This window comes from Acinonyx jubatus, chromosome X (genome assembly GCF_027475565.1).
Source record: "Acinonyx jubatus isolate Ajub_Pintada_27869175 chromosome X, VMU_Ajub_asm_v1.0, whole genome shotgun sequence".
In the NCBI taxonomy this organism is placed as follows: Eukaryota; Metazoa; Chordata; class Mammalia; order Carnivora; family Felidae; genus Acinonyx; species Acinonyx jubatus.
In genome coordinates this window covers 98,441,382-98,464,049 of record NC_069389.1, presented here as the reverse complement: position 1 = coordinate 98,464,049, position 22,668 = coordinate 98,441,382, and the positions used below count along the sequence as shown (strand labels likewise).

Genomic DNA, 22,668 nt, shown 5'->3' with positions numbered 1-22,668 from the left:
ATTTTTTCAATCTGGAAAAAATAATTTATAATCAATAATTTATTTTAAATAAAGAATGATTGAATAAAATTAATTATAGTTATATAAATTATGTCTGTGAAAAGACAAAAGCCATGTTTATAGATTTATTTTTGTTTTATCAAAAATTAAATATTATCTTAATATGAGAGTGTATATTTTTTAAAGAATGCTTGTATTTTGCTAGTGGAAAGCATTTTTTTAAACAAATGAATTAGCCATTGCTTTTCCTGTCATTTGGGTAAGACCTATTTTAACACTTAACATTCCTAGCCCACATCCCCACTTATTTTCCAATTTATCCTGCTTATAAAGTTGCATGATCATTTATAAAGATTTCTGAGGTTGCTATAATGCCTTTTCTTTTGAATAAATTAGTTGACTGCCAGAAATGTAAGAAAGTAAAAAAAAAAAAAAATTCCTTTCTAAAAGCACTTGGGTACTTAACTTTTTTTCTTCCTTATGTTTTTTTTAGGTTTGTTTATTTATTTTGAGAGAGACAGAGAGAGAGAGAGAGAGAGAACGAACAAGCGGGTGAGGGGCAGAGAGAAGGAGAGACAGAATCCCAAAGCAGGTTTCACGCCCTCAGCACAGAGCCCACTGTGGGGCTCGAACTCATGAACTGTGAGATCATGACCCGAGCCAAGATCAAGAGTCAGATGCCTAACCGACTGAGCCACCCAGGCTTCCCTATGTTTAAAACAAGTTTATAACTTCTCAGTTAACGTCTGTCTTGTTTATGATTAAAATCTTATGTGGGTAGAATAAGAGAAAGAATTCTCAGAAAAACTATAAATAGTGTAACACAGAATGATTACTCTTCAGTTTTAAATGGGACTGTATGGATCTTTAATAAATATCAGATTATTGTTAATTTGTACCGTTGTTCTGATTCACATATGAAACCAAAAACAGTTATGAGTGTGGCCTCATTGGCTGAATTGCCAGTGCTCTCTTTCACCTGCCCTTGCATGCTTCCTCAATATGTACATTCTTTGGCCAGTCTCTGCCACCAATCAGGTTTTGGTCTAAAGGCCTCAGTTGGTAGTCTATGCAGGAAACTAACTGAATGTTATTTCTTCAGAATTTCATTTAATCTGTCAGGGGGATTGCGTTTGGGTGGTGTTCCCTCAGCCCTTTCCCTTTCTGCCCTTCCTTTGAATTTAAGGGAGGCAGTTTCCCTTGCACAGACGACTACTCCTTTTTGTAAGTCCCTTCCCCCTAGTATAATGATATTGTAATGATGGCTGATAAACATGAATCGTCCTGACAGAACCAAGAACTAGCGTCTTCAGTGTTCTAAATCCCACAGAGAATATCTAAGAATCTCTAGACATCCCCTTTACTTTTGGCTATCCTTAAAACTAATTTTCTAAGGGGTACCTGGCTGGCTCAGTCGGAAGAGCATGTGGTTCTTGATCGCCAGGTCGTGAATTCGAGCCCCACGTTGGGCGCAGAGAATACTAAAGAAATAAGTAAATAAACTTAAAAAAAAAAAAAACCCTGCTTTTTCTGAAATGTTGGCGTTAGGATAAAATCTTTATTTTTGTGTATAATAATGTTTGTTAGGTTTTCCTCCGCATTGTAAATGTAATGGTTTTCAACGTTAGTATAGAATTTACAGGATTTTGTGGGGTTAGCCTTGGTAATCTTACACTACTGCTTCTTGTTTCTCTGGCTAAAATACGATAGACTTTCCTAACCACTTCAATGGGTATTTAAAAACATGTGAATTGAGGACTGTCTTCGCTATTTTGTGGATGACATTGTGATTGTTTTATGTCACTTGATGTCAGCAAAATGACCTGGGCTATATGTTCTCTAATCTCCTTCTCTGAATAAGATTAGTATTCCCTCAGCCCCTAATGAACCCATATTCTTCTGGGAATTTAGTTTATGATGCTCAACTTGTCCTTCTAAGAGTGACCGCTTTTTTGTTTTTTAAGTTATTTGAATAACTTTTTTTATTTTGAATTTTTTAAAAGATTTTTTTATTAAAAATTTTTTTTCTTAACATTTATTTATTTTTGAGAGACTGAGAGAGACAGCGCGAGCAGGGGAGGGGCAGAGGGAGAGGGAGACAGAATCCCAAGCCAGGCTTCAGGCTCCAAGCTGTCAGCACAGAGCCCTATGAGGGGCTTGAACCCATGAACTATGAGATCATGACCTGAGCCTAGGTCGGACACTTAACCGACTGAGCCACCCAGATTTTATTTTTAAGTAATCTCTACACCCATCGTGGGGCATGAACTCACAACCCCAAGATCAAGAGTTGCATGCTCCACCAGCTGAGCCAACTGGGTGCCCCTGCCTGTACCTTTTTTTTTTAAAGACTCTATTATTTATTTTATTATTACTAAATTTTTTAATGTTTATTATTTTGGAGAGAGAGTGCACGTGCACACGAGCGGGGGAGGGGCAGAGAGACCAGGAGATACAGAATCCAAAGCAGGCTCCAGGGTCCGAGCAGTCAGCACAGAGCCTGGCGTGGGGCTCGAACTCCGAACTGTGAGATCATGACCTGAGCTGAACTGTGAGATCATAACCTGAGCCGAAGTCGGATGCTTAAGTTACTGAGCCACCCAGGCTCCCAAGATTTTATTTTTAAGTAATCTCTATACCCAACATGTATACCCAAGTGCCTCTGGATAACTTTAAATGAATATTATTTGTTACAAAAGCATTTTATTGGAAATTGAAAGCATGAAATTGACCTCGTATTTCTACCATACTAACAAATAGAAATTTTTTCCTTTGCATTTTGGCTTTTGTATAGTTTATCATAAGTATAATGAAGGCATATTTATGAAAAAGGTGCTCGACCATGTTTAATAATGAATTCTTCATAAGGAATTGGGATACTCTGGCTATATTTCTTTAGCAAATAATGGACAAATTGATTTCATTGTAAAATAATTATAAATTAATAAAATTGCAAATAAATAAAGTTGTTTAAAGAGGTATCGATATAAGTTTTGATTTCTATACTCTTCCTTTTTTGTGACTAGTAAAAACCAAGGGAGAAGATTTTTAAATATTTGATGGTTTACTTGCTATTTTGCCCTGAAAGATTTTTGATTCCCTTCAAAAGGGGATTATAAATTGACTTTACTTTACAACTGTTTTTTAGAGCTTCTTGTTTTTTACTTTTTTTAATTTTTGTAGTTGACACATAATGTTACATTAATTTCAGGTGTACAACATAGTCATTCAACAACTCTGACTCTATACATTATGCTATTCTCACCACAAGCATAGTTACCATTTGTCACTATACAATTGTTTTTCTACTTTTTAAAAAAGTTTGTTTATTTTGAGAGAGAGTGTGCACGTGCACATGCAGGAGGGGCGGGGGGAGGGCGGAGAGGGAGAGAATCCCGAGCATTCTCCACACTGTCAGCATGGAGCCTGATGCGGGGCTCGAACCCACAGACCGGGAGATCATGACCTGAGGTGAAACCAAAAGTCGGATGCTTAACCGACTGAGCCATCCAGATGCCCCTGTTTTTCTACTTTGAATGGGAGAAAGGAGGTAAAGTTTTCAGTGTATAGGACTAAAGAAAAATATGGTTAGAGGTATTCACCTGACCACTAACTCCCCCTGACCCCCAAATTCCTCCTCCAGGAAAGGAGGCTATGGTAATAGCAAATGAGACTACTTGTGGTTGACAGTTCTCGTTAGACTGCCATTTTATGTATGTACATATGTAATTATTTAAGTTTGAATTCTGATGAAAATAGAGGAGAAAAGATCTAGATTTGGGTAGAAATTTCTCTGACAGTAGGATATGGATAGAACTTAATTTTATATTAACTATTATTCTTTACCTGTTGCCCTGAGATTGAATTGCCTATAATCTGAATATATTTAGAAAAATCTGTGAAATTTGCTGGTGAAATAAATGGTTAATTTAGTTTATATCCACTTGCTGGAGTTCAATGCTGTCCTTAAAAATAATTTTGGAGACTTTGGTAGCATGAGAAAATACTTTAAAAAGTGTTTATGGGGGAATCAGAATACCACATGATGTGCACTGTGGATGCAAATATGTAAAATATGTAGACATGTAGAAAAAGATGGGAAGGAAATGTTTAAAGCAGTAGTTACTGTAGTGGAGTCCAGGTTAACTTTTTTCTACTTTTAGTATTGTGTTTTTGTGAAAGTAAAAGGAAAAAAACATGCTAGAGAAAAGCATCAAAAGTGTATTTTCTCATCATTATTGATACTTATAATTCTGAGAAGTAGGAAATATAGAAGTCTTCCCTCAGAGGGTCTTTTATGTTCGAGAGATTGTGTTCTCACATTCCTTCTTTTATGTTCAACAGATTTCCAGCAAGCTCTTTATGAGTTATCATACCATGTCATTAAAGGAAATCTAAAGCATGAACAGGCATCTAATGTTCTTAATGACATTAGTGTAAGTATATATACATATGTTTTCTATTTTAATAATTATTACATATTTGTTTTAAAAAAAATTTTTTTTTAACGTTTATTCTTGGGAGACAGAGCACGAGCGGGGGAAGGGCAGAACGAGAGAGGGACACAGAATCTAAAGCAGGCTCCAGGCTCTGAGCTGTCAGCATAGAGCCCGACGTGGGGCTGGAACTCATGGACTGTGAGATGATGACCTGAGCCAAAGTCGGACGCTTAACTGACTGAGCCACCCAGGCGCCCCACGTATTTTGCTTTTGATACAAAGATCTCTAAAGTGTAAAACTTGCATTTCATTTTATTCAAAATTATAGTAATGTTTTAAGGCAGTATTGGTAAGCCGTTGTTGCTAGGCGGAACTAAAGATATTTTAATCTTTTTGTCTCGTTGTGAGTACAGCAGAAAATGTTAGGTTAGCTGGGAGGGCAAAAAAGAAAAAAATCCTGCATTATAATGAAATCAAGGTATACCTAATTAAAAATGCTACTATAAAAATAATTTGGCTAGAATATTTTTCTCCCAATATAGCATAGCAAAGCATTTTCTTTTGTTTGTGGTTATGTTTAGATATTAAATATATTTTTAAAACTTGAGGATTAAAATTATTTTTAGAGAGAGATCGAATGTGGGGAGGGGTGGGAGGGGGAGGGAGAAGAGAGAGAGAGAGAGAGAGAGGGAGGAATATCTTAAGCAGGCTTCATGCCCAGCTTGGAGCTGATGAGGGGCTTGATCTCACGACTGGAAGATTGTGACCTGAGCTGAAATCAAGAGTCGGTTACTGAGCCACCCGGGCACCCCTAAATTATTTTACATTGAGGTTGCATAGTTCTTTTTTTTTTTCTTAATGTTCATTCATTTTTTTGAGATAGAGACAGAGTATGAATGGGGGAGGGTCAGAGAGAGAGGGAGACACAGAATCTGAAACATGCTCCAGGCCTGAGCTGGTGGCACGGAGCCCGACGCGGGGCTTGAACTCACAGACCGCAAGATCATGACCTGAGCCGGAGTCGGACGCTCAACCGACTGAGCCACCCAGGCGCCCCTACATAGTTCTAACTAATGCTCACTTGATGCCAATTTTCATGTGTTTGCTGTGTTAGAAAATATGAATAACTAGATTTTTTTTCTAACCTTTTTAACATGATTATTATTTCACTCTTTCATTTATTAGAGAATTTAAGTTAGATTCAGACCAGATACTTTTCATGGGTGTTTGGTATTTGAATTGTATGATGAGCTTTCAAATTGTTAAGGGTGTTAATTATTATAAACCAGTAGTTAAGTTTCTTCACTTAAGTGCAGTGTATTATTCTGTTATTATTAGGCTTGGTTTTAACCTTGTATAAATAAATTACTTACCCAGTTGAGAAGAGCTTTCATAATCAGTTCCAGTGAGGTAAGACCTGGAGCTTCTTGATACCAGTATGAATTTCCCCTGTGTTGTTTTAAGCTTCTGTAGCCTTTTGCTGTTAGGATAGGTAATCTCCTTTGTATGCTTTTTGTGCTTTTCAAGGATAGTCTTAAGGAACTTCTATGTTTAGCTGTGGGATTTTTTCCACCTACATACAGTAGAGGCCCAGTATGAGTTTCTCTTTTATCCCTAAACTGTATCTATTTGACTACAGCAGTATTAATTCCTATTGGAGTAGTCTGTATCTTCAACAACTAATATTCCATGTTGAACACTCTGGTCTGGCTCCCTCATTTCTGGTCTTTAAGTAGCCTGAGTACTTGCATTCAAGTAGACTTAGTGAAAGTTCATAGCCCTTAAACTTTTGAGACTGAAGTCTGGTATGCAATTAAGGTTATTTACTTCTGTAAATTGGCCACTGGTATAGAGTTTAGTGTATTTATGGATTTGATTCTAATACTTTTTCCCATTTTTTGAAAATGAATAGTTCAAATGGATTAAAAAAAGTTTTTTTGATGTTTATTTATTTTTGGTAGAGGGAGAGAGAGAGAGACAGAAACAGAGCGTCAGCATGGGCGGGGCAGAGAGAGAAGGAGACACAGAATCCGAAGCAGGCTCCAGGCTCTGAGCTGTCAGCACAGAGCCCGACACAGGGCTCAAACTCACAAATCGTGAGATCATGACCTGAGCCAAAGTCGGACGCCCAACCCACTGAGCAACCCAGGTGCCCTGAAATATATTTAATATGTATTTTGTTCTTACTTAGCTTCCCCTTTCCTTTGAGTCCTTCTATATACTTTTGCAGCTGGATCTTTGCCATGGCTTTCTCATAGTCTTGTATCTCACTGCCCCATATCTTCTTAGCCATGGAGGCATATCTTGCGTGTCTCTTACAGCTGCCAGTTTTTTCGTTAGAATCATATTTTTTTCCTTTGGTATCTGAAAAAGGCTAGTTTAAGGGTTGCTGTAGTGCTAGCAAACTAATTGCAATGATTGAACTATGATCCTTACTAAAGTCAGGAGACAAATCTAGAATAAATGTTGAAATTTTCATCCAGAAATGAGGGGAGAATTTTGGGTTTTTTCAAAGGCTACAAACATCAGTGCATAAAGAAAATAAAGATAGATTTTTGGTATTATTTTCATCTTCAGAGAATCTTGAGTTCTGGAACGACAGCTTGTAATTGTTTTTGTATTTTTTAGATTTCTGTTCTGATACTACTAGGACTTTCGCTTAGATCAGTGTTAATTCAGGCATGAGCACAACGTTTAAAGTTGTAGATGAAAAATGTACCATTTTTAACAGTCTTGATTTAGGTAGGTATAAGGTACTCCAAATTCCAGTGGTTTCTAACATGAATTTCTTTGGAAAAATGTCACTCATTTGTGCTCTTTAATATTTCCTGAAGTGCTTGCTTAGGTTTCTGTTTTTTATGAAGTTATTACGCTGTAGACATTTAAACATTTTTTTTCCAAGTGTTGTCTCCCTCTTTCTGTTTTCTCTGTATTATGAAACTTGAAGAATTTTATTATTTGTCACCATAGTGGTGTTGGGGTTTTGTTAGGTTTTAAGTTTTACTGAAGAGTGTTGTTCTGAAGCCATACTTGCTGGTATGCTATTCATGTATTTACTGTGAATAATTATATTTTTATAATTAGGAATTTCGTGAGGATATGCCCTCCATTCTTGCTGATGTATTCTGCATATTAGGTAGGTATTAAGCCTTTATTTCACCTGTAAAAGTGCTGTTTGGTAAATTAATATACTGTGTTAAATAAAATGCTTTCTTTCAAACAAATGTTTCTACAAATCTAGATTGTATTATTTTACTTTTATAGAGAATGTGGTGTAGTAAGTCAAATGTGAGTATAATCACTGTTTATAAACTAACTTTAGATGGTTTTAGTTTATAATTCAAATAGTTGGGAGTTTTTTGGAATGTATGTTTATATAAAATTGAGCTAAATTAAGTCATTTCAAGTAAAAAAAAAGTTTTCTGAAGTTCATTTAGTCTGAATTATTCATATTTTAGTAACCACAGGATTAATCTTCACTTCAGGTTATCAATGAATTTGAGAATCCCAAACTTAGGACACTCAAGAGATATTTACTTTGCTATTATATATACTCTTTTGATTCTTCTTAATTTTAGAAAGAGCAAGAAGAGCCAAAGTAATTAAAAGTACTTTTGTTTTGAGGATGAGAAACCAGCTTTGGAAATAGCAGTTTCTCTCTCCAGAATAAATAAGAATTTATGCAAAATGGAAAAGAAATATTTCTTTGACTTAGAACAAAAGGTAGTGTCTCTCCATGGGAAGCATGGATTTAAAAAATAATATATATTATAAGTTTATTTCTCTAATTTTAGATTTGAATTAAAATAACTTTGAGCACAGTTTTCTCCATCAGTATTATGCTTTCTAGAACTTTGATCTAATAGAAACCTTTAGCAGACATGATAGTATTCACTTTAAAATAAGATATCCTCTGAGAGTTTGTCAAGCTGGAGTGAATTAATTTAGCTCATTAATCTTAATTCCTAGAATAGATAGGTTACTTAAATGTCTTACTGAGAATCTGGGAATTTGATCTCAACAAATCTAAATGCCTGGTGCTTGATCCTTCAGGATATTTAAGATTTCATAACAGCAGTAATGTCAGGAACAGGTCAAAATGTATGTGGACTGTGAGTGATAAAAGAGCAAACCACTGATAGGGTGACCATATGTCCCACTTTGTCTTGTTTTCCATGGCATAATTAATAGTGCCTTATTTCAGTCTTAAAACTGTCCTGGTTTGGATCATAAAGTATATGTTCATACTGTCTATTGAATTGATTTATGCCAGCGACAACAAAAAAACCTCTTAAGCTGAATTTTTAAAGCAGGCAGTAAAGGTATTACATTATGTTACATATAAATACAGCGTGAGACAAGTTTAAAAAATTAAAAAAATGCTTTTTACTATAAATTTGTAGGACTGAAAGTGATTTGTAGGTAACATTTTGTGGAAGCTGTTGTTCCTTGATAGTGTCAGGAGTATATTTTATGTCTTTCTTTGGGTGATCATAGGTTAGCTTACTAGTAAGTTCTAATAATTTCTTTATTGGTTTATTCTATTAGGATATATTTTCCTTTCATAGTTATTTAGTAATATGAATTATTGTTACAAGTCATTGCTTTTTACTGATCACATGAATTTATGAGGATTGTTTGGTTTCTCTTGGGAAATTTCTTTTAGCCTATCAATTTTTTTTTTTTTTTTTAGTGTTTATTTACTTTTGAGAGACAGAGAAATAGAACCTGAGTCGGGGAGGAGCAGAGAGAGAGGGGGACACAGAATCTGAACTGTCTGAGCTGTCAGCACAGAATCTGAGCTGTCAGCACAGAGCCCGACACGGGGCTCGAACCCACGAACCGTGAGATCATGACCTGAGCCGAAGTTGGACGCTTAACCAACTGAGCCACCCAGGCGCCCCTAGCCTATCAATTTTTACAAGCAAGATTAGAATGGCAAACTTAGAGAATTTCACTCACCTGTTCCCTCACTCACCCATCCCTACCCTTAGCAGAAAAAAAAAAGATCCAAGGATGACCCTAGACCAAACTAGGGGAATAGGAGTAAGAATGGAAGCTACCTGTAAGATAGTGATAACGGTAATAACGTAGATGCCATTTTTGGAGCACCTTTTATGTTCTAAGTATTATGTTACGCATTTAATTTCATTTTAATCCTCACAGCAACTTCTGTAAGGTAGGTTTACAGATCAGAAAATTGAAGCTCAGAGAAGGGATTTTTCAAGGCCTTTTATTTAGCCAGTAAGGCAGAGTTTGAACTTGGGTGTTTTTGATTCCAGAGACCATAATCTTTTTACTACATCATTTTATCTTTCTAATATTTTAACAGTTATAAGAGAAATCAGTGCTGTACTTTCCTGGTTAAGATAGCAACTTCTTTAAAAGACTAATTATGTAAGGATGAGGGAACCTGAGAGCTATATTAACCTGGAAGGGGAAGTCTGAAGTAACTTGATGCACTGATGGGATCTCTGAGCTGGATTGGGTGGTTGGTGATCCTGGGGCCTAGAGTTGGAAATGGCTGAGGGCTTTTTAGTAAAATCATAGGGGAAATTAAAGAGAATTTACCAAGTACTGACTCAAGGTTGATGAGTCAAAGATAATGAATAAATTTATTAGAATAGTTTCATAAGTTAGGACAAAAAGAATAAAGAAAACAGGGAAGGCATACATACTTGTGATAATAGAGTCCTGTGTTGATTGTTGAGGTGGATCAGCAGAGGTATTTTGATCAGGTCACGTAGCTAAGAGGAGAGCAGACTTGGCTTGAAGAGAATGAACCTGCTACCCAGGTGCTCTGATCTTAGGGACTTTTCGGATAGATCTTAGGGACTTTTGGGCCTTGGTAGATAGATGTTGGTTAAAAGAATGGGTCCAGTTTAGTCCTGACCCCTCAAGATTAATATTCTTGAAGTTCTAGGTTGAGGAGGGACCAGAAGACCAGACAACAGGGAAGCAGCTAGGAGTCCCTGGAAGGGATTGATGAGATCCACATGTATTAAAAGTCTTATTGAGAGGATGAGATTGTATTAGTTACGTTGTATAAATTACACCCTGAAATTCTCTTAATACACTTGAGCTAACCATGTGCTTAGCTACAGTGGCCAGGATATTGGGAAATGGCATTGTCGAAGAAGGGAAAGGGGAGAAGGGCCAGGAAAATGGATATGCTTGATGATAAATTCCTTTCTCTTTTGATTCTCAGTGATGGCAATAGAAAGTAAACTGAAGCAAAGCAGTGGTAGGACATCTGGATAGAACTGTAGAACCCTTAGAAGACAATTTTATTACATCTCTAAAATTGGTGCCTCTTCTAAATTATGAGTTGAGTTAAAGCAATAATCCTGAGATCAACCTTGTAATCCTGTCAATCCTCCTTGAATTTTTTTTTTTTTTTTGATGCTTGGCATTAAAAGCTAATTGTTTTATTTCCTACATCATAAAATTGACAAATTTTCTGAATAATTTACTGAAACTCGGGTCTCAGTTTTTAAATATTTCAGTAGGAAGAAAATAAAAATCATGAATAAATTTTTATTTGCTGACCAGAATTGTAATTCAAAATAAGATGTTAAAAATATTCTTTTAATACTGTCTCTTCATAGAGTTGATGGCCAGGTAGCTTGGTTAGAATGTGGTACATGGTACCAAGGTGGCCAGAGTCAAGGGTTTGATCTTCACAAGTAAGAGGATCTTTAGTGTTAGAAGGGATCTTTGTTCTCACCCAGTCCAACTTTCCACCTAAGGAACAATCGTTCTTTAGTATCTCTGATGTGTGGTCATTTAAAATTTGCTTGAATATTTCCATTTTTGAGAACATTAATTTTTCGAAGTTTTGTTGCTTCTAGTGCCATAGCATGTAGTTCCTGTGTAATCAACTTACCGTTTTATGGGTATGCCATTGGTCCCAGGGTCAGTCTCCAGCATGAGGAGAAATTAATCCTAAGCATTCATATGCATATGAAGGACAGCTCATGCTTACTATATTTACACATTTTTTTCCAAATTCAGAAAGAGGGGTTTAAAAATTAGTTTTAAAGAAAATAAGTATCCTATTATAGTGCTGTAGAGAGTCTAGAAAAATCAAACTTTTGTCTTTTTTTCTTCCATCATTATAGATATTGAGACAAATTGTTTAGAAGAAAAAAGCAAGAGAGACTATTTTACACAATTGGTATTAGCATGTTTGGTAAGTTATAAAAAAATACTTTCCTTTCTAGATTTTTACGTTGAACAATTGTAATCATAGTTAATCATGTTAATGGAGGAGGATAGTGACACTCACTTGGCTATTCATTCATTATAAGGTGAGATTTGGATTTTGAAATCGAATGCTTTGTAAAATTAGACATGCTGATTATTTCTATGAAATATGGATGCTTCATAGCACTTAAACAATCTGTATATTTTAAACTTTTGGTCACATTCATGACCTAGAAAGTTCTAAATAAGGAAAAAGGTAAGCATCTATCAAGTGAGTAGAAATGATGTGGACAGCTTTTAAACTGAACAGTTTTTCATAAACTATTAGGCAAGGAGAAAAAGAATGGAGGTAGTTTAAAAATAATAAATTCAAGAACTTGTCATAATCATTGTCTAGTAAACCATTTTGTGTTCATAAATTTAGAACTGAGGAGAAATGCTATTACTCAGACCTGGAAGAGTGTCCTTGTCTTTGCTGTACTAGAATTTGACTTAAACAGTAGAAACTAAAGAAGGCTGAAGTGCTGTATTAATCTTAAAGAAAAATTCAGTTGACAGACTCAACTTTAATCAGAATTTCATCTGTAGTTCTTACTTGTAGGCTGTGTACAGCACGCATGTAATTTTTTAGTGAGTTTTTAAAAGAGCTATATGTCACATATTTCAGTATTTGGGGAGTCATCCTTTTTGTTAAATTGAAGTTCCAAGATTTTTTTTTTATAAATTAAAAGTTGTTGATATATGTTTAATGTGATTTTTAATATTCTTGTTTGGGAAAAATTATTTTGAATACATTAAGATTGCATATGCATTGGAATGCTAAGGAATAAATGGCCTTTAATATTTTTTAATACAGTATTTAGTTTCAGACACAGTTCTAAAGGAACGCCTGGATCCAGAAACATTGGAATCATTAGGGCTTATTAAACAATCACAGCAGTTCAATCAAAAGTCAGTTAAAATCAAGACAAAGCTCTTGTAAGTACATGTATCTTTATGTTGCAGATCAAGTATCTGAGTATGTTTTCTTAGTTCTCATTTTGAATACTAGAAGTTTCTAAAGGCAGTTTGAAGGTTTTTTTTGTTGCTGTTAGCATGTATTGTGTTTTTTCCCTTTTAAAAATAGCCTATGATTATTGAGTCAGCAGTGAACTTTACCTGTATGAAACCAATGTTAATTTTTCTCCATATGAGAAGTTAAAATAATAGTGCTTTTATTATTATCAATAAGATAATTTACAACTATGGATACACTCTAGTACATCTTAGTGATGGAAATAGTGGTATGTTATTGTTCCTTGAGATTAGCAGTATTCTTTCTTTGTGTTACTGGTTTTCCCTGTGTGATTAACATTGGGGTGTCTCTTGTGAGCCACTGTTAATTTTTATTTTAAAAGCTACATGAAGAAGTAAACTTTGAACAACCATTCTTACGATTGTTGTAAATAAGAGAGATAAGAAAATTCAATGAGAAGAATACAGTAATTTTTAATTGAATTAATTTTATCCCCCTTAATGATGTTTATCTAATTTCAGTTATAAGCAGCAAAAATTCAATTTGTTAAGAGAAGAGAATGAAGGTTATGCCAAGCTGATTGCTGAATTGGGGCAAGATTTATCTGGAAATATTACTAGTGATTTAATCTTAGAAAATATCAAATCTTTAATAGGTAAGATAAATATCTATATACAGTATGTGTTACTAAGTTTTTTTTAACTGTTGGAGAATATCCATAAAGAGAAAGTGAGTGTGTTCCCTATAGGTTTCTTTTTTTAAATTAAGAGAGAAGTGTCTAGCTTGTACTTTTAAGATTTTATCAATACTAACAAAATTTGGGATGATATTGGGGTGCCTGGGTGGCTCAGTTGGTTAAGCATCTGTTTTTTCTTAATTGAAGAATTTTTTTAAAGTTTATTTATTTTGAGTATTTTGAGAGAGAGTGCACACGCGTGCATGCATGTATGCTGGGGTGGGGGACAGGGAGAGAGGGAGAGAGAATCCCAAGCAGGCTCTGCCCTGACAGTGCAGAGCCCAACTTGGGGCTTGAACTCATGAACCGTGAGATCCTGACTTGAGCTGATATCAAGAGTCCAACGCTTAACCACCTGAGCCACCCAGGCATCCCTAGCGCCTGACTCGTTCTCAGCTCGGGTCTCAATCTCAGGGTCGTGAGTTTAAGTGCCATGGTGGGCTCTGTGCTGGACATGAAGCCTACTTAAAAAAAATTTGGGATGGTATTTATGAGAAATCTTTTTGTGACAGTTACCTCTGTGTTGGTATTAGTTTCTGCTCTCTCTAGTATTTCTAGCTTTAATTTTTAAGTATTTTTCAGTAATTTTATAGGCAAAAAATAAGCAAATGTGAAACTTTAATAAAATCTTTATTGAACTCTTGAAACACGGAGATATTTAGTTCTTTTGAACTTGATTTAAAAAATATCTTTATGAGGGACTTTGATACAAACCTTATTTTGTCTTTACAACAGCCTGCTAAGTGCAGCAGATGTTGTAAAAGATAGGGAAGTGTTATTCTCCCTACCTTTTAAATAGAGAATTTCTTTAGCATTACCCTTTTTTTTTGCATTGAGTGGAGGAAATCATTGGCTTCTATACAAAGGAGGAGTGAATGGTAGAAAAGTAGGGTAATCCTTATTTTTCTGAATGGAAAGAGTTTTTGCTTATTTTTTAGGTGTGTGCTATCTTAAGGAAGATTTCACAGCACCTAGATGTCTTAGATTTTGAGACCTGTTGGAGAAGCCCTGTTCCCTGCTTCACTGATTATATTTTAAGGGATGTTTATGCTCGACTTCTCAGTTTTTTCTTTGCTTTTGAAATTCATGTATGACTAAGAAAGAGAGAGGAAGTGTCCCAATCCTTATCCCCTTCCTCCATTCTATATGTAGGGTCCCAGACAAAGCTAGATTTACTATAGTTATCTTTGTTTTTAGCTTAGGCTTTTGGTGATCAGCAGGTATAGCATGTAAGAAGTTTTTATTTTATTTATTTATTAAAAATTTTTTTTAACGTTTATTAATTTTTGAAAGAGAGAGAGAGACAGAGTGTGAGTGGGAGAGGGCTAGAAAGAGAGGGAGATACAGTATCTGAAGCAGGCTCCAGGCTCCGACCTGTCAGCACAGAGCCTGATGTGGGGCTTGAACCCATGAACTATGAGATCATGACCTAAGCCGAAGTCGGATGCTCAACCGACTGAGCCACGCAGGTGCCCCTATTTTATTTATTTACATTAAAATGTTTATTTATTTTGAGAGAGAGCAAGGAAGGGGCAGAGAGAGGGGGAGAGAGAGAATCCCAAGCAGGCTCTGCATAGTGCCAAGCCCAACACCGGGCTTGAACTCACGGACTGTGAGATCGTGACCTGAGCCGAAATCAAGAGTCGGATGCTCAACCAGCTGAGCCACCCAGGCGCCCCAGGAGCTTTTATTTTAAATTTAACCTTTAGTTAACATACAGTGTAATATTAGTTTCAGGTGTAAATATACAACACTTCTGTACAACACCCAGTGCTCATCACAAGTGCACTCCTTAATGCCTATCACATATTTCACACATTCCCCTACCCCCTTTGAAGTGAGTCTAGTTCTGGCAGCTGATTTACTCTCTTTGCTACTTTCTCCTGTTAATTTACCACCAAGACTGGTAGCCCATGCCTGCAGGGCTCTTGCTGATCTGTGTGGCAGTGACCATTCTTAAAAATCCTCCTACAGGGTTTCCTTTCTATTCTTTTCAGGATAGGCTCTACATTTTTCTTGTAGCATTTTGATCTAGTTTCAGATGCTTGGCAGTATTGCTCTCCATTAGGTTTGTCTTTCCTTACATCTTGCCATGTACTCTTTTAAGATGATATTTCTCACATAAAAATTTTTGTGCTATGGGGCGCCTAGGTAGTTCAGTCAGTTAAGTGTCTTGACTTTGGCTCAGGTCATGATCTTGAGGTTCATGAGTTCGAGCCCCACTTCAGGGTCTCTGTTAGCACAGAGCCTGCTTCAGAGCCTCTGCCCCCTAACTCCTCCCCCACCTCCGGTTATCTCTCTCAAATAAATAAACTTAAAAATTTTTCATTGTGCTATGTAAGCTCCTCAGTTGTTTGTATTTTATCTGTTGTTGACTTTTTTTTTTTTTTTTTGAGAGGGAGACCACGCCTGCCCAAGTGTGCACATCGGGGAGGGGGCAGAGGGAGAAGGAGAGAGAGAATGTTAAGCAGGTTCCATGCTGGGCATGGATCTCAGGAGTGATCTTAACAACCGTTAGATCATGATCTGGGCCCAAATCAAGAATTGGACACCTAGACTCCTGACTGACGGAGTCTTCCAGGTGCCCCTGTTGACATTCTTGTCTATCCTTGTTTCTTTTAAGTTTTGTCCTTGTGGGTTTATACCTTTTTAGTCCTTTGCTATTTTAGGAACATTTCACAGAAGGATTTTCTTGAAGGTATGCTTTTATCTAACTGGGAAAATAAACACTACTGTCTTATCTTGAACTTTGCTCTCATACGGAATAGGTTATGTTACTGTCTCTGAAGAACAATGTGGTAGTCACAACTACAAGCTCACGATATATATGGATTTTCCATGAATATAAACAATTTGATTTCTTGGGCTAAACCCCTATTCTGGTCTATCAGCTGTACCCCCAAGCACATTAGACCAGAAGCACTCACATGTTATCTCCTCAGTATCGCCTTCCCTGGCCACCTCCCTCAACACTCCCTTTCATTTACTAGTTTTCCTTCTGAGCACTATCACCATATAATATGACATGAATTTTATTTTCTACCCCCATGGGAGTGCAAGCTCCACGAAAGCAGTGGTCTTGTTTGGTTAGTATCTCTAACCTCAGTGCCTAGTGTGTAGGTGCCAAATAAATACTTGCTGAAAAATACGTGCATCTTTCTCTCTTTCTCATAGAGTTTACAGTGATTTCTTCACCTCTCTTCTTTGACATGGAGAATTTTAGTAAACTCAACTCCCTGACTCAGGGTTTCTCTCTGGGTAGCTGAGTCCATCCTCCTCCCCATTGTCTGAGAAAGGAGTTTTTCATCGACGTGAAAATTGAGGTTAAGACTCCAGTTCCAATGAGTATTCTTTCAGTGTTAAAAATTTATTGGATTTCCCCTCAATGCAGACTCCACGCAGGCCTTGTCTCATCTGGCCAAAGCTGTTCACTGACACAGTATCTTATTTTTCATGGCATCTTTGGATGAGTTTTCCCTTGTTTATTCCCATTGATTTCTCTATAGGAGCAATCTGGACATAACACCTCTTACAAAACTATCTCAGGTCTGATTTCCTTCACTAACCATTGGCAGAACTGATGCCTAGTTTGAGAGGTATGCATTTAAATGCGCTTAAATTTCAGGACACTTGGTCTGATCAGAAGAACTCCTTATTTATCATACTTTAATTAAAACCTAGTCATTTGTTCCCTAAAAGATTCTGGCACATTAAAATGTGTATATCCTAAACAAAATAAACAGTGTTTTATATCCTGGGAGACAGTGGCTGTTTACTTCATGAGTAAGCAAAGAAGCAGAATCATTGAGTCCACCTGATGGTTGTGATCTCAAGTCTGACACTAAATTTTAAAAACTTATGAAATGGAATGGATAGCAATTAGTAGGCTCTTCAGCTACCAAGTCATAGACCCCACGCAAATGAACCCTGCATCCAGATGGCAAAAAGCATCTTTTAGAGGTCACCTGGGTGGCTCAGTCCATTAAGCGTCTGACTGTTGGTTTTGGCTCAGGTCATGATCTCAAAGTTCGTGGGTTCAAGCCCCACATCGAGCTCTGTGCTGATGGTGCAGAGCCTGCTTGGGATTCCCTCTCCCCACCTCTCCCCTGCTTGCTTTCTCTCAAAATAAATATAAAAGTATTTTTAAAAAATCTTATAGAAATTCAAGGAAAGATATCAGAGATGGACTCCTTTGTTGAACCAAACTATAGGCACTCTACTTTTCTGAATGCCCTTTAAATAAAAGTAATAGCTGGGTACTCTTTTTCTTTCTTCTAAATTAGGGGTCAGCAAACTTCTATAAAAGGTAAAATAGTAAATATTTGCTTGCTTTGTGGGCCATATGTTGCCCTGTTCAACTCTGTTGCAACTATTCAACTCTGCTATTGTAGTGTGAAAGCAGCCATAGACAATATGTAAATAAATGTGTTCTAGTACAACTTTATTTATAGAGACCGACTGTATTTGACCCACGGGCCGCAGTATGCTGATTTCTGCTCTAAATCAAGAGTTCTGGCTAAAAATTAGTTTTGGGGCAGGCTAACTGGAGTTTAGTTTTAGGGAGTGCAAATGGTTCTTCCCGATTTTGGGTTTAGTGGTCCAGGATCTGTTTGGCTTAGACTCTAACCCTTTCCTTCTCACCCAAAAGCAGAACCCTCTTCACCAAGCCTTGGGACCTTCGTTTGTTGTCTTGTGTCCAAGGCTGTAGATTTTGCTGGGGGTGGGGAAGCCTGGGGGGGGGGCCTCTGCACCTTCAGTCCCACAAGTCCTCTTGGTTACTTGGCAAGTGACCAGAGGGCCATTAAAAACCAAGTAAGACTCCAGGCCAAATGATTCTTGGGCAATTGTGGGACATTTAACCCCTTTGACTAATTTTTCTTGAGTGTACTTTAGTGTACTAAGTATATACGTACTTAGTATTTTATTGGACCAATAAAATAATTGTATTGGACCAACTACAAGTGTTTGATTGGACCGATCTGGATATAAGGGCCATTCAGCCTAGAGGCATCTTATCTTTGTGTCAGCTCTCTGTGTCCCTTTGAAAGGGAAGCCAGTTGACTGCTTCCTTTACCTATGTTTTTGCTTTATTGAAGTTTCTTTAGTATTATGCTAATTACAAAGAAGTTGTTTTTTCCACTGTGACAAAGAAGACGGCAGTTGCTGTTCTCAAGCATACTGTTTTTTTTTTTTTAAACATACTTTTTTTTTTTTTCTTACAATTATACTTTTGTTAGGTACGTTTCTCTGCATCTTGGTTCTCTGGTTCTTTCCTTCAGATGTGCAGTTTTTTGCAAATACTACTACTTCTTAGAAATAGTCCAGCATAGGTTTTTATTAGCTTGTTTTAGTCCGTTTGGACTGCTATAACAAATTACCACAGACTGGGTGGCTTCTGAACAACAAAAATGTATTTCTCCCAGCTCTGGAGGCTGGAAATCCAAGATCAGGGTGCCAGCATGGTTGGGTTCTTGGTGAAGGCCTCCTCCAGGTTGCAGACTGCTGACTTCTTGCTGCATCCTCACATGGTACAAGAGGTAGGGGACTTCTCTTTTTTAAGGGCATTACTCTCATTCATGAGAGCTCTGCTCTCATGACCTAATCACCTCTCAAAGACCTCATCTCCCAAATACCATCATATTGGGGATTAGAATTTCCACATATGAATTTGGGAGGTGGGGCACGAGCATTCAGACCTGGCCTGTTTCTGAAGTCATTATAGATGCCAGATCATGTCCTTCTGTTCACAGCATGGTTTTTCTCTGTCTCATAAGGTCGTTTCTGTTCAGAACATGATGATCGAAGCTATCTTTCAGTCTTCTTGTCTGAAATGTACAGGCTGGACATCTCTCCCAGTCTTGTTTACAATATTACCTTGGGATTTTTTTTTTTTTCTGTCAGTAATCTCAATTTGGCCCACTGCTAAAACAGGCATTGTCAGTTTAATCACTATTTTTTTTTTACTCTAGTTGCAATCACTTGCTCTAATATACTAGTTATCTTGTCTGTCTTTCGGGGGAAACTTGAGTTACTTTTCAGTGCATTGCTTCAAAGGCCTGTCATCCAAAAGGTGTGAACTCTTTTAGGCCTTTTATTGATCTCCATATCACAAGCACCTGGCACATAGCAGGTAGTTATTTAATATTTATTTAAATGAAGGAATGAGTACATTCCAGATCTGTCACTTATTTTTCTACTTGCTCCTTTCCAGTATGGTTCCGTTTGTTCCTTGAAAGCCATAAAGGCATTATATGTGTGTATATATCCCTAATGTAGCTCGTGATCAAGGTAGGGAGCTAGGCTTCTGCTCTCTTTCAAGAGCACATGACTGTTGATGCTTGGGCTAGACAAAAAAGCCTTTCTAAGATGGTTGAGCACAAGAGTGCCTATGTTCTACCACAGCTGCCATTAGAAAAAAAAATTATTTTGGACATTCTAAGCTTACTAATTATTACTAGAATCTTATTCTATGTGAAATAGCTTAACTGTTACTTAGCAAATCTTTAAGGCTTTAAAAATCATTTTCTAAATCCTGGGTTTGGTTACTTGTAACATCTTATGGAGCAAAAGTCATTCTAATTGGTTGGACTAATTTATGACACCTGAGACACTTAATAGAAAACTCAAAAACCAGTTTTTCTTTTGTGAAAGATGCAAAGGTTGATATCTGTTATAAATAGAAGTACATAGCTTTTCTTTTAGATTACTACCTTAAATTGCACCTAGAAAGAAATTGGTAGCTCACAGTGCAGGTCACTGATAGAATAGCCTTGATGCAGTAATACTGTTAAAAAAGACATGAGGGTGGTTCACACTAGCATGCTGAAGGTCTCAACTTTTGCAATGTTAATGAAACAAAACATTTCTATGTAACATGTTGCTGTTCTAGTCCTTATTTCACAGGTTTTGTGTATGTAGCTTAAGAGGTAATTACAAACCCACAATTTTATCAAAATTATATTTAATATATCTTTTTTTCATCTCTGATAGAGTATTTTTATTTAGTGATTGGATTTTATGTTTAGTAAGTTAAGAGCAGTTATAAAGCTGGAGAATTTGCTAGGTCTTGCTTTCATAATCTTTATTGTCAGTGTTAGAGCAGGTTGGAGGCATTTTTTTTTTTCAGCTCTATTCAGGCATATTTGACATAAATAAACTGCATATTTCAGGCATACAATTTGAGTTATAATGTATGTATACATCTGTGAAAACATCACTGCAATCTAGATAATGCACATTTCTGCCACCTCCTGCCCCCCCACCCCCCAATTTTGTCTTGCACCTTTGTATTTCATCCTCCTTCACTGTGTTTCCTCTTCTCCAGGTAACCACTGATCTGTTTTCTGTCACTGTAGTTTAGTTTGCGTTTTCTAGAATTCTTTTATAAATGGAATCATACAGTGAGTATTCTTTTTTGGTCTGGCTTATTTTATGCAGCATAATTATTTTGTGATTCATCCATGTTGTTGCTTGTATTATTAGTTCTTATTATTGCTAAGTAATTATTCCCCCTTACATACTACAGTTATACTGAACTACAGTTTTTCCATTTATATGTTGATACACTTGAGAGTGTACTATTACAAATAAAGCTGCTATCAGTTCTTGTGTACAGTCTTTGTATGAACATAGACATTTATTTCTCTTGGGTATATACCTAGGAATGAGATGGCTGGGTCATAGGGTAGTTACCAGTTTAACTTTTGAGGGACCTGGTAGTTTTACAAAGTAGGTGTACCATTTTACATTTTATATTTCCACCAGCTGCTTTTAAAAATTCCATTTGCTAGGTGCCTGGGTGGCTCAGTAGGTTGAGTGTCTGACTCTTGATTTCGGCTTGGGTCATGATACCAGGGTCGTGGGATCAAGCCTTGTGTTGGGCTCCATGCTGAGCATAGAGCCTGCTTAAGATTCTCTACCTCTCTTGCTCTGCCCCTCTTCTCCAAATGCTCGCTCTTGCTATCTCTCTCTCTCTCAAATTATAAAAAAAAAATTCCATTTGGTATTTTGGAGTCACTTTTACATTCGTAAGCCATACCTTTTGGGGGTATAGGGAGAGGCAAAAATATTTAGAAGTTTTCTTCTCAGACCTTCAGGTAAATATTTCTTTGGAGAATTTATGAGAATCTGGAGCTCTTTTCAGTAAGACATGATCCTTTGTTAGTCTTTTTTCCCCTTAGTATGAGAAATAGAAGAATATGTTTTCTTTGGATTTTATAAAAAAAACAAAACAAAACAATAAAACAAAACACTTTTTATATTTGGAGAGTTTGGTTTCGTAAGTGATTGCTAAGATGCTATGAATCATATATTAGTTTTATAGTATTAAAGATAAGTGTGGAGTTAATAGAAGTAACTCAAACTCTCTTATAAAATAGGCTATATAAGAATTTTCTTTGAAAAAAATCTCTTAACTCATGTATAACACACTGTGTTCAGAACTAACATTTCCAAGTTCAACAGTTGTTTTTTTTCCTTCCTCCAGCATTAGAAGAAATCAGTATTTATTTGCTTGCCCCAATGAAGTGGCTAGCTTGCATTTAGGAGCTACGTCTAATGAAACATGTAATTTAAAATTCTAGAATTCCATTCAGCTTGATGTACAAGGCCTGTGGGAATTGATATACATTGAGGGAAGAACAGATTGATATCTCATGCTCACTCTGGGTCATAGGCATTCATTTTATTGAGAGGAATGGTGGGTATAATCTGCTGTATTGTTTAAATTTATTTGTCTCTTTGGGGCACCTGGGTAGCTCAGTCGGTTGAGCATCCGACTTCGGCTCAGGTCATGATCTCACAGTTCATGGGTTAGAGCCTGGCATCAGGCTCTCTGCTGACATCTCGGAGCCTGGAGCCTGCTTCGGATTCTGTCTTGTCTGTCTCTGTCTCTGCCCCTTCCCCGCTCATGCTCTTCTCTCTCTGTCTCTCAATAAATGTTAAAAAATTTTTTTTTAAATTTATTTGTCTCTTTTTTGTTGTGTGTAAATGTTTGCATTCTCATAAATTAAGTACACATATGATATGACTGCACTGTAATGTAATTTTGGTAACAAGTGAAGCCGAATGCAAGTGAAATTAATAATGTATCACGAATAGGATGGCTGAGGGGCACCTGGGTGGTTCAGTTGGTTGGGTGTCCGACTTCGGCTCAGGTCATGATCTCGAGGAGTGTGAGTTCGAGCACCGCGTCGGGCTCTGTGCTGACAGCTCGGAGCCCGGAGCCTGCTTCAGATTCTGTGTCTCCCCCTCGCTGCCCCTCCCCCGCTCAA

At 36.8% G+C, this 22,668-nt stretch overlaps 1 protein-coding gene across 16 annotated transcripts in view; it reads left to right on the top strand.

Moving 5' to 3' along the window:
* THOC2 (THO complex subunit 2) overlaps positions 1-22,668 on the top strand; it is a 112,264-nt gene that overhangs the window by 15,623 nt on the left and 73,973 nt on the right. For all 16 annotated transcript variants that reach the window (XR_008289854.1, XR_008289855.1, XR_008289856.1 and 13 more), the window contains exons 3-7: positions 4,345-4,436; positions 7,524-7,575; positions 11,561-11,631; positions 12,502-12,623; positions 13,182-13,315. Coding sequence is in view for 13 of the 16 variants with exons in the window: in XM_053201624.1 (XP_053057599.1) it covers positions 4,345-4,436; positions 7,524-7,575; positions 11,561-11,631; positions 12,502-12,623; positions 13,182-13,315 (471 nt within the window). In the remaining 3 variants the exon portion in view is untranslated. The remainder of the gene's footprint in view (positions 1-4,344; positions 4,437-7,523; positions 7,576-11,560; positions 11,632-12,501; positions 12,624-13,181; positions 13,316-22,668) is intronic.